This window comes from Gasterosteus aculeatus, chromosome 7 (genome assembly GCF_964276395.1).
Source record: "Gasterosteus aculeatus chromosome 7, fGasAcu3.hap1.1, whole genome shotgun sequence".
Taxonomy (NCBI): domain Eukaryota; kingdom Metazoa; phylum Chordata; class Actinopteri; order Perciformes; family Gasterosteidae; genus Gasterosteus; species Gasterosteus aculeatus.
Window position 1 is genome coordinate 13,226,516 of NC_135694.1, and position 12,827 is coordinate 13,239,342.

The following is a 12,827-nucleotide window of genomic DNA, read 5'->3' on the forward strand; positions in this document are numbered from 1 at the left end:
TAACGCTTTTGAGCCCACTTCAGGCGTATTTGTTTCGCAACGTGCGCGTAAAAGCATGGCGAGGTATGTACAAACAAGCCGCAGGGAGGTAAAAACGCAGACTGCCTGTCGTGGAAACTGAAAAAAGGGCATAGGGCAAGGAGAAGAGCTGAAAGGATTTTTGCCACAAGGATCACACTTTTTCAGTTGAGTGGACACAAGATCGTTACAGATTAAGCAACTATGCAATATTACAGTAACTGGAAGAAATTGAAGATGACATCGCATCTCCAACTCAGCGTTCACATTCCATTCGAGAAGTTGAACTCCTCGCTACATTACAATTATTGGCATCAGAATCATTTCAAACAATCATAGCATCAGCAGTGGGAATATCACGGTTACAGAGAGTAATGTTCAAGTACTTCACGCTTTGCTACAGAGCACTAGTCAATGCATACATTTCCACAAATGTCCAAATAACACATCAACTTTGTTGTCGCTGAATTTTTGTTTTTGCTCTTTTGACTTTAGCTGATCCATGATAGAAAAAGGGAAGGCGGTCCGTTCAAGTGCAAGTTTAAATGCTCGCAATGTGTGGTATAGTGGGTGAAGAAAAGCGCTAATTACCGGATGAACTGCAGGTTTTGTAAATACGCCGTAAATGCATCACAGCAATCGCTATCTGCACGTTTTCAAGTTTGCAAATGTATGTACATAAGGTGCTCAGTCTTTGCCTAAGAAACAGCCAGCACTGTACACACACACACACACACACACACACACACACACACACACACACACACACTGAGAGCCAAAAAAACTTAATTTGAAACATATACACACACACTTGTAAAAATGCGTGAATAATTGTGCAGCTGGAAAAATAACATCGCCTCTCTCTACGCTGTCCCCTCCAAGACTCCCTCACATATCATCAAGAATTGTCACATAGATTGTATGATTATAGATTTAGCTGAAGCGAAAACCTTCGGGCATGTGACATTTTGAAGTTGACATCAATATCAGTTCATTTGGGAGCTCAAGGTTCTGGAAGGAAAGACACATTCACATACAATGTTAGGTGACTGAGATTCCCTTTTTAAGACTATTTTGACACATGAAATTGCCAGGTTTGGATATTTCTTTGTACAAAAGACGGGTAACTATGTTAAAACAAATCCGGGTCTTGAAATCTGCGAATTTACGGCACTAAACTAAAGAAGTAACTTTGACTCCTACCTCCCCAATTACAACAACTAAGAGATTTGTGTTGTATGATTTGGAACAGAGAGAGCACAAACTGGTTGAATAAAATTGTAGAGGCTCAAAACCCTAAGGACTCACAGGTCCTTGTAGTGATTGCTATCCGCAACAACACACCATTCCAATGTATGAGATTATTGAATTGGCCAAGATAGGGCTACAAGCTTTTTTTACAAACTTAACACAGACATAATTCATTTCAAAACCAAAGTCCTGGAGTAGAGCCAACAGTATAAGCTTTTATTGTCTGCCATATCTGCAGAGTTTATATGTTGTATATTGTATATATTGTTTATATTTTAGGAATGATACCGGTGCTCCAATAAACATTAATAAAAGCAGGAAATAAACATTTTCTCTCACCTCTCATGCCTCCCCAGCTCTGGGAGTCTGGGTCCACTTCATCATCCCCCATCTCAGTAGCCTATAGAAACACAAACACATGTAAACATAGACCAGTTAGACCATCATGTAGATGCTCTTGCTTTCTCCATGGTTCCAAGAATATGGCTGTACTACAACACAATCAGGATTTATCTAAAAGCCTTTTGCTCATTGCTTTTGCTGTTAATGTGCTCCATTCTTTCAGGGAGATGGTCTAATTAACTAACTAATTGCTTTCACATGTATCCATGGTATCTTTTGTTTTCTATACCCCTCAAAAGAGTGTGGCCTTGTGTTGGCCAGTGCCATTTTGTGCTGGCCTGGTCTATGCTATAGATAAGGTAAGTAAAGGTAACTCTACTAATCCGCATATCAATGTGTCCATGGGCAAGACCCAACACTGCTTCCCAGCCGTGACTACAAAGTGTGAATGGTAGATACTAATGTGCAAGTGTCACTGTCTATGGTAGCTTCTTTCATCAGTGTATGAATGGATGCAAATGTGTAAATTATGGCAGGTAGTGGTGTTCAAAAGCAGAGAAAGAAAATGGAGAAACATTGACTAATGCTAATGATACTTTGAGGTTTCCTTAGTTGATTAGTAAAGGGTGGACAAGTAATGGGCAAGGTCGGAATGTGTGGTGTAAACATATACTGTAAAAATTGAGCCTTAATTGACTACTGTATCACTGCTGTTGAGTGATTGGATAAGAAACCGCATCACTCAGAGGTTTCCAAGAAAGCGATGTCAGATGCTCCAAGCACCTCGGTCAATGACAACACGTTCTCCATTGAAACAGCTGAAGGGTTTAAAGGGCCTCTAATCGGTAGGTTTGCTTGTTTTGATGACAGGCATACCCCATTTCATGTTTTGGCATGTGGCATTCATTGGGTTTAGTGTTTAGGTTTCCAACTTCCGGGGGCATACACAAACATATTTGTGCTCCTATTGGGCGGAACTGTCGCGCGTGGTGAATTTACCATACTTAATGAGTAACATGCCCGACACTGGTGATCAGCTATTGACTATAAAAAAGTGACCAGAAAACAATCTTTGGCTTTTTTTCTACAAAACACCAAAAAGTACTTGATTTTAAAAGTCACTTTAGTGGCTCGATCTCTGACTCAATCAAGACTATGTGTAGGCACAGTATTGAACTGATGAGTTTACATTGCAGGAACCATGATATGTTGACATGTCATAACATGGTTAACATGGTTACATGTGAACTAATTAACATGTAACCATGTTAATTAGTTCACAGATTTAGCAGCTCACCTTATAGATGACATTCCTTCCATAGCCAGGTAAGGATGCAGACTTGTTGTAGGGGAAATCTGGCAAAATAAAAAATAATATTTATTTGAGCTACCCGTCAACATCAATTTTGTTTGATTCGTGCCACTTACACCAACTTTACATTACTAGCTACTCACTAGGCTGGGAGGTGTCAGTAGGCAGACTGCTGGTGGATTTGCTGGGGTCTAGGTCTTCTGGACACATCCGTCCATCAATCTCACTTTTCAAGATCATCCAACTGGTCCTCTACATAGAGAGAGTAGAGAGAGAGTGGGGAGGTGAAAAAAGTGATTCTGAGTTAGTGAATTAGTAAAAAGATGAACAGAATCTGTAAAGTTGAAGAAATTGAATTAAAAAAGTAATAAAATACAGACACACAGACAAACACACTCAGACCCACCTTGATATCCTCCCCATCCTGCCAGGACGTTCTAGAAGCTGTAAAACAGTCAGACGTTAATGTGCTGGACTATCTGCCTCTTAGCTCCTCTGTCCCGAAGTATTCCCTCTACAGCAAATCACCAGTTAACTACTAACATTTCTGTCAAAATTACACATTGTGAGATCATTTCAAGTCTGCACTGACATTTTGGGAGTGTGACCCATTGGTCACCAGAGCAACCTATCTTAACAACTACACCTGTTTTTCTTAAATAGAAGGATAGCATCCTAGAGGTGCTCTTCATTACATTTTCTACACTGGAAGAGCCACTAAGGGGCACTTTAGCCTTTAATCCACCAAAGAGACAATGCAGAGGGCACTTTGCTGTGGTTTATTCAAACATGGGGCACCAAGAGAACCAAAAAGTTGTAAAACATGCAGATTGGCTTATCGTTTAAACATCTGTAAATCATTTTCCTCTCATCCCTCCTGTTTTGTTTTGATGTTGGTCCAATCTTTCAGCAATACTAGCTAGCTATAAGTCAGCTGAACACGTAACACAGTATAACTTAACATTATAATTAAAGACTGTTTTCAGGCCACGGTAAACTTATTTTACTGCTTTGATTTGATTTTTAATATACATTTACATTACATTCACGCTTTTATCCAAAGCAACTTACAATAAGTGCATTTTACCCAAAAGGGTACAGACACAGAACTATATACTTCGAACTGACTCTTGTTTGCATGGACAAAATACAAATTTCATTTAGATTGTGTGTTATCCATACTATTGATCTACGTTAGGTTATGTGAATTAGCATTCCAAGAACTTAATTGGAAAGGAATAATCCTTTATTTTGCACAATATTCTGATGACCTAACATACTGCATGCTGAAGCATTAGCATATGGAATTAGTTAGGTAACTTTGTAGATTCACTTTTTTTTGGCAGACAGCCTTGTCAGTGACCTCATGTCTGCTCGTATGTATACAATCAAGATGCTGACAGCATGTTCATGCATCTGAAGGACTATGCCATATGCAACCGATTTACTTGTCTTATTCTATAAAGAGGAAATTTTCTTTGGGTGACAGAGCTAATTAAGGAATGTAGGACTACATTGAAAACCATAAATCATAAATCCCGACACACAAACAGCGGTCAGAGGAGAGAAAGGGATTTAAACAGTTATGACCACTACAGTAATGACACTATACAAAGTCAATCATGTACCTATTCTCTCAGTGGAAAAAACTGTCACAGCAACAAATGAGTTGGTGAGATGAGTGTAGACATGCATGAACAAAGTGAGCAAATGACTGTAACACCAGAGAGCCCCAATTCAAGCCCTAATTTAGGGCTCGAAATTAGCTGAAATGTCAAAATAAATAGTCATAGTCAACATTACCAACATTGCAATGTCACTCTTTGTTAACAAATCGACACTGAATCTCAAGAAGCCAAACTGAAGCTGAGGGTTAGAGTATAGCAACAACCCAAAAAGAAAGTCAGTTTATTTGTCACATAATGAAAGACATCTACTGTGACATTGCTGATTACAATGTGGTTAGAAACGCATCTAGCTTTCTGTTAATGTTTTGCTTTGTTTTGTTCAACAATAATTTTATAACAAATTGGTGCAGAAGTTTTACAGCAGCGTTATGCATATAGATGGATTCTACTAGATGAGTTAGGACTATAAAGGGATAAGCAGATGAATGCCACGCAGCATGCGACACATCGTGCAGAGACCACAGGTGGAAGTGTTAAGAGGAAGTAGACTGTACCATGCTGTTTGTAGATGGGGGGTTTTCTATAGATATTATCTTTGACCAGAGTCTCTGAAGATGTGAACAGCAGTGGAAAGAAAATGAAAGAAGCCACCATGAGAGAGAGAGCGAGAGAGAGAAAGAGAAAGAACGAAAGAGAGAATGGTGAAAAAGATGCATGAGTTATTGAAGGATGAGATATTTTATTATAAGAAGCAAAAAAGGAGCTCCAATATTGCTTGATTCCACAAAGGCATTGGTTTGAAATATTATGGCACATCAGAAACTTTTTATTCATGCATCATGTTAGAAATATATCCATATTTTGTTCTTCATTAAAAGGGATATTATTTGGTGGATAACAATCCTATGACACTCAAATAATATTATTAGAAAAACCCATGGCCCCACGGGATTAACCAGTCTACTTGTATTAGCTTTCTTAACATCTTATGCCTGGAGGACGGAATGTTTTTGCCAAAGGTCTGATCCATTTGACTGTCATTGGATCCAGGCAGCCCTCTGGCAGAGATTCTTAGTTCCAACTTTCACAAATAAAGCCACAGCAGAAACATGACTCAATAAATCAACCCATGTGGGTCATTTCCCTGGCTGGTTTCAGTGCCAGCCAGTATCTGGTACATTATCCATATAAAAACCAATGAGTATGAGAGGTATAAAAATTAAGTGTATAATCTGGCCGTTTTTTTAACTTAACCTGCTTCAAAAATGAGCTTCATTGTTTCGTATTACTGACAGTGTAATAGTCAGTAAGAGCAACACAATGGTTTTCCTCTTTGAGATAGAGTAAATTCTACACTTAATGATGCAATCCCATTGCTCTGGCACAAAAAATGGATTTGAAATGACTAAACATTGGAGACTATAAGAAAAAAGAGCCTTAAGGAAAGTGAAAGTCAACGCAAAAAACTCATCTAGTCAAACATATAAAAAAATGTCTTAACCTCCACAGGTTGAAGTTATAGCCTATCTGCAATAATTTTAAAAATGTTGTGTGGGTGTACACCCCAAATCCCTATTGGATGAGACAATGAGACTTTGAGCTCAGCCCCAGAAAGTCAGCAAAAAAGGGCTTTTCAGCTTGATGTTATTGTATGGGTTGGTTGTATGGGTTGGTTACCTAAAAAATAATGACAGTTCCTTTTCTATAATAGATACTAATGAAGAACTTAACAGTTTTTTAGTGTCACTAATGTCAGCATGGAGTACTTGACAGAAAGCATAAAGCTGTGGTAAAAATAGAAAAGGTGAAATAGCAAGCCAATCGCTGCGCTTACAGTATTTACCTACCTGGTACGTGGAAATGCCGGGGAGCAGCCACATATGTAGAGGAAGGGGATTTGCCATCAGAATAGGTGGATAAGCTGGGGGTACTCCGACCACTTTCACTACCTTGAGTTGGGAACAGCGTTTGGCAATGGAAAAAAAAAGGTTGTTGGGGGGGTGATTAGGCAGTGTTAATGTAATAATATTAATAACTTTTATTATGAAGCTTTGATTATCGCATGGATGCAGGTAACTAGATAACCCAGTCTTTCTATAGATTTACCTACAGTATATCGTGAAACAATGTCTCACCTTTTGATAAACAATCTCACCATCCTACTGATATTTGAAGTTATGAGAAACAAAAATCATCCTGTACACATTTTGAATGTGTCCACTTTAGCATAGATAAAGTCACACCACGTTGGCTTGACAACGAAGCAACAATTAACCTGGAAGGAATGGGTAATCCTGGAAACTCACTTTTAAGTTTATATTAGAAAATATCAACATTGAGATTGTTTTTATTATCATCACTATTGAGTGTAGGTGGAAGTTAATGTATAGGCCTTCTTACATTGTCATACAGTGCTTCAGTATAAATGTATAAATGCAAATAAATGTAACATACATTGACATTTTCCTGACTGCATGCATGTTGCTATTGTGTATCTATGATCACAACCAGGGGCCGATCCGATTGTGTTACATCACAGGCAGCATGCGTGATGGAGTCACTGACACCCTTAAGACCAAAAGTACTAAATACTCTACATCCAGTGTAAGAAAAAAGAGAGAGAGGGAGTGTTCAGGGAGCTAAAGGAACACACACCCTTCTCCCTCAGATAAGGAGGAACGTTCGGCCAAATTCTGGATGATCAACGACATACAGAGCAGTGCAGTTAGTGAAGGTCTGAGTGATCTTCTGCAAAAACACAATTAGACACACATGCCGATAAAAACACATGTACACACCAAAGTACTATTAGTGTAGGTATAAATGTAGAGCAGACCGTCCATACAACATCTGGCACTAAGGTAAGAGGAGATGGAGGCTTGGGAGTTAGGGGGGACGAGTAATAATTTATAACAGATTGCACATTGGACAAAAGGTGGAGGGAATTAATTAATCATAGAACACAAAAGAATAGGACAACTTAAACAATGGTGTGAGGATTGTTAACACGAAATCAAGGAGGTAAAATATATACTATATATATTTTTTTTTTTAAATGCATTATTCGTTCCTAAACTCTTCTTCAAATTCCATCATTAGACAACACATCTAAATACAGTGTTGCCTAAGTCTTATTACCCCAGCAACGTCCATGTTCAAACCAGATAGCTCTTTAAAGCATGAGCATGTCGTCGATGAAAGACAATAGACGTCTTTCACAGAAACCGCCGTGGCCTGATCCACGCCAGCGGCAAAGTGTCTTGTATGCCAATGCAACTGGCAAACAGACCCCAAATTACTGCCCGGCCCGCTCTGGCTATTTCATTCCTCCACTCCTCTCTTTCATCTTCCCCATCGGAGAACTCCCCTCTAGGCCTCTCCACCCTGTCATGGAAAAAACACGAACTCTGGACCGCGTGTTCATGATTTTCTGTGTGTTTGAACTGAGCCTCCATGGTGCTTCCTTCTCTAGCCCTTCCTTTTAATCAGCAACAGCCCAAGCAAGCATGTCTTAGAAAAAGGGGTTCTGTACTAAAGCACATGCTTGTGGAGGCAACACTTCTCACCCTATGTAAGAATTTCTTGTTGCTGTTGGAAGTCTTTAAATAAGGGGTGTCACTGCAAAATTTGAATTGCAACACAAGAAACTCAACTTTCAATTAGTTCAAATCAATTAAAATACAAAATCTACAGTGTATGATCACCACAGGACTTGACAACTCTTGTTTAGCAGCAGCAGGGTGTGTGTGTAAAAGGATCAGTCAAACCCTTTGCTGTGAAATATGTGTAATGCTCTTCATGGTCTTCTTTAAGAGCAGTGGGATTTGTGATGAAGCTCAAACTATTCTAACTTACACAAAATGAAGAAAAGTCAGTATTCTGGAATGATTAATTTGATTGGCTGGTACAGATGGAAAATTAGTGTTTCAAGGTAAGGCTGCTTAGTTTTTCTAAAGACAGCCCTGTTCCAAATACTTGAAAAGAAAACAAGATCAAATAATAACCCTAGCCCTAGTTCTTAAGATCTCCTTCCAAATCAGTTTTTTATTTTCTCTTGTCTTATTTGAACCAGTGCTGTATTTATAATTATTTATTTTTCTTAAATGTAATTAATCTTTAATAACATTAAGTGATGATGACATTTGACTTGCATGGCAGACATACAAAACTTATTCCCATATTTTACAATTTGTGAGTGCTTCCATCAAGGCAGCAGTTTCTAAGGAATGCATTTGCTGATAATATTATTGCACAGGCTTCAGGTAAGATAAGAACATCACTCTTATTAGAAGTCAACTTGAAGAGCAGTCTTTCTCCTACATTTTATATTAGAGACAAGCACAAACATGTGCCTCCCTTCTAGTGTCATATGTGTCAAACTAAACCATGCACAACAACAACCACGTTCACAGACAAAAGTAGGGCAGGCAGAAAGAGAACTCTGAGTGTCTGAGCGGGCTAATGTACCAACACCACAATATCGGACAAGAACATCACAAAACCTGCTCACCATTCCACTGGGAGGGGAGACACAGATAATATAAAGACTAGGGGTGTTTTACCGTCAGGAGAAGGTAAACTGAGATGCAGGGATGTCCTAGATTTAGGGTCAGGTAGGGGGTCCTGTTTGAATGCTGAAGGGTGAGGAAGATCAGGGGATGGTGAGGAAAAATGGAGCAAAGGGAGGTTGTTGGAGAGGGGAATGTATACAGCACTGGTTTGTGATGTTGATTTCAGGGGAGTGTGGCATTGGGAATATAATAAGCATTAGCATTTCATGGCTTTGGTTCAAGAAATATGGAAAATTATTATGAGTGACCACACTGTGGATACAGATCCGAAGGCAGCGCAGCACAATGCTGGCGTTTTGTTTCCCATTATGACTCATGGGTCTATGTTGAACCGGTGGACAGAACACAGAGAGCGCTCAGGAGAGTTTTCAACACGTGGTTAATTTGGTGCTTAACCCCAACTCATGCCAATGAAAATCCCTTCAGTGGTTGTATCACAGCACTCCATTCTGTAGGACCTTTAGTCTCAGACAAATAAAGAGTGGACTGGCACTTGCTGCTGTGGGGAAAGATTTTTCACTTTTGATCTAAAATCCAGTGTATGTTTGTATTGTATTTGGGGAACACATGGAAACCCCGCTTTTAGGGCACATTGAACCCCTTTTCGAATAAGAGCTTTCTGGTAGATTGTGAACTAGCTGATATATTTTGTTTCTGTCTAAGGTTTGACAGAAATGATTCCAGCAAGTCGTCCATTCGCTGCATTGGACCAGGTCTCAGTCTCAGCGTGCTAAATACCTCTGAAGTAAGGGATATAGTTGTGCTGCTGCAGCATGGCCAGGGTGGTGGGGTTCAGGTGAAAAGACAAGCCTACACTGCCAGCTACTGGTGTGGGCGAGTACTTGACAAAACCTACACCATCACCCACACCACTCCCTTCCGCCCCAGAAGTACAGCAACCAGGAAGGGAAGATGGTTCCCTGGCACTGGTGGACGGGTACTTATTTTCACCCATCTGGGTTGGAGGCAAAGGAAGAGAACTGGAATCATGGGCATGGCTGCTGTGTCTACCACCAAGGTACAACTCTGGCCCTGAATGTCAAATCAGATCACAGGAAACATGTTGAGTCAATGGCTAAACGTGTGAAAGTGAAAGATTAAAGAAAGATTATAAAAATATATTTTTGAAGAAAATGAGGGCGACATCTGATTGGCTACAGATCTGCAACGTAAGACAAGTCTAAAAAAACCACACACAAATGTGAAGCGATCCGCAAATAAATGCAGTGCGATCCGCAACTATAACTCGTAATTTATTCATGTGTGCATTGAAATGTATTTGTAAATCCTTCTGTGTGCATTTTTGAATCAAATATATTTGTGACTTGCGCTGTGCGCATTTGTGAATCTTTCTGTGGGCATTTGCAATTATTGAGACTGATCTGACCCCAGATTTGTTACCCACAAATTCAGTTTAAATTTGAACAATTTGAGGGTGTAATGCAAGTAGCACCCAAAGTTGACTGAGATTTAAGATATGCATTGATTGTGGCATATGTCTCTTGCACGTACAAAACATTCACATACACCAATTGTCATATCCCAACATTTTAAGCTTTAAACTATGATTCTCTCAGTATGCCTCCAGCATGAGTTTTGGATCAAGTACGGCCTCCACGTTTGTTTTGTGAGGAATGTGAACATCACTAACAACTCTGGTGAAAGACTGACACGACAACATGTCAATGTTTACTTTCATTTTGCACGGGACACAATAGTGGTCTCCATGATGAAAGCATACAAATTCTAAAGAGCTAATTCGAGCATCAGTATCAGACAAGGAGGAGAGACAAAAACGATCGGTATCTGAAATCTGTAGTAAATCCAGGTTTAAATAATCTTGATAATTTAAGGAAGGATTCTCCTCTCAACAGCTCTTCTCCTTGTCATCCATTAGGAAGTATAAATCTAGGCGACAGAGCAATCCCTAAGTAGTTTTATGGAGAACATGGGTAATCAAAAAATAGAGTTATTCAAACTTGAAGGTTTCCACAAAACAGCTGTGTATCATGTGTGTTTTTAAAACAAATACCTGGCCGGCTATAATTCTGTGGGGAACGGCAGGGGGTGTAACGTCCACAGCCTCCCAAGGAGCTGTTAGAGCTGGGGCTGGAGGGCCTCCGCTGACGGGGTGACTTCTCTCCATCGCCCTGGACAGACAAAAAAAGTCAGTCCTTGTTGATTAGAAAAAAAACATACCTCACTCCTCCAATTACAGTATCAGACAGACATTTGAGCATGGCTCCATCTCCTACATATTCCTAATGAGATGGATCAAACATGTTGCACGATGCAAGTAGAAAATCAAAGAAGTTTCTGAAGTCAGAAAAGGTTTTTGGTATATATGCCAAAGTTCCCATGTTCTCCCCGTGTCTGCGTGGGATCTCTCCGGGTATTCCAGCTTCCTCCCACAGTCCAAAGACATGCTCTCGAGGTTAGGTTAGTTGGTGACTCTAAATTGCCCATAGGTGTGTGGATGAATCATTGTTTGTCTCTGTCAGCCCTGTGATTGACTAGGATTGACTCCAGCCCCCCTGGCACCCACTAAAGATAAGCGGTATAGAAGATTACTGACAGTGATGTACAGTCAGCAGTGGGCTTCGAAAACTATTTGTTAAAGTCTAATCTTTACTGAAAATTCTTTTCACGTGATATATTTGCCATATTCAAAAATAGCAAGTCTTAATGATAACAAGCTGATTCCAACCTGAACATCCCCTGCCTAATAGTGAATAGTTATTGAAAGGGCCCATTCGCCGAAACATTTACACACTTACCTCGAGTTCTATCTAACCATGCTCACATTTTTATTTGTCTGAGCTTTAATATCTCTCTCTGCGATTTTCACTTTTAAAGGAAGGTAAATGTTATTTACATAACTGCGACAGATGTTTTATAGCTGGCTGGTTGTAGACACAGTAACATGACACTAGATCAATGTACCGGCCCCTTGGTTCTCCAACCAGAACAATTAGAATTACTAAACAATCCTGAAATGTGTGCTATAATTGAGCAGCTTAATTAAAACTGTTTTAAACAAACTTTAAGAGCTCTGCTTTCACCTGAGAAAGCCCTTAATACAAACATGTAACAGACACACACACAGAAAGGCACATTACAATGATGACGGTTGTGTGAAGGTTCACGGTGAGGAACAGTGCATATTACCTCAGTAGGGGTAGGAGAAAGCAGCTGGGGGGACTGCAAATGAAGAGGGGGGAGAGAAGTCAATGATAACAGCAAACTCATATGCAAGGTAATATGAGTTCACAATCAACACCAGACATCAATCAATCAATGTCAGTGAGCCATGAGGACTTGGTATGACTTGGTATGATGAATGAAAGCTATGGGACTGGCTGCACTTTAAAGGGCTGTTTGTCAGAGAGGAGCAAGCATGGTCTTAATGAATGATTGTCCGTGGTACAAACACATAACGAGAGTACAATTTAGACAGAGTTCATTTCTGCCACTGGATTAGTGAGGTTTGATGTTCAAAGAAGAGAAACACTGTGAGCTGAAGTACCTCTCCGTAGTGCCTCTCCTCAGACGGGTAGCTGACATATGGAGAGTAGGACAGCATGTCGGGCCTGTCTATGTTATAGATGGCCTTGGTCTTTGGCAAGGCTGCCAGGTCCTTGTAGTCCAGCATCTCCTCTCCCAATTTGGCCTGACAGCAGAGACAAGAACGCTTTCATCATGTAT

The 12,827-nt window shown here is 39.9% G+C and overlaps 1 protein-coding gene across 28 annotated transcripts in view; it reads right to left on the bottom strand.

Annotated features, from left to right (window-relative positions):
* Positions 1–755: 755 nt before the first annotated feature.
* Positions 756–12,827, bottom strand: part of ablim2 (actin binding LIM protein family, member 2) — a 52,005-nt gene continuing 39,933 nt past the window's right edge. For 4 of the 28 annotated variants that reach the window (XM_078105783.1, XM_040181488.2, XM_078105789.1 and 1 more), the window contains 10 exons: positions 12,649–12,792; positions 12,291–12,323; positions 11,155–11,272; positions 9,861–10,154; positions 6,399–6,500; positions 5,106–5,159; positions 3,330–3,367; positions 3,067–3,175; positions 2,909–2,967; positions 1,425–1,669 (listed from right to left, as the gene is read on the bottom strand). In XM_078105783.1, the coding sequence (XP_077961909.1) occupies positions 1,538–1,669; positions 2,909–2,967; positions 3,067–3,175; positions 3,330–3,367; positions 5,106–5,159; positions 6,399–6,500; positions 9,861–10,154; positions 11,155–11,272; positions 12,291–12,323; positions 12,649–12,792 (1,083 nt within the window). In that variant the 3' untranslated portion in view covers positions 1,425–1,537. Of the gene's footprint in view, positions 1,670–2,908; positions 2,968–3,066; positions 3,176–3,329; positions 3,368–5,105; positions 5,160–6,398; positions 6,501–9,113; positions 9,186–9,860; positions 10,155–11,154; positions 11,273–12,290; positions 12,324–12,648; positions 12,793–12,827 lie in introns of all 28 variants that reach the window. The other 24 variants (XM_040181490.2, XM_040181489.2, XM_078105787.1 and 21 more) reach the window with 16 other exon arrangements.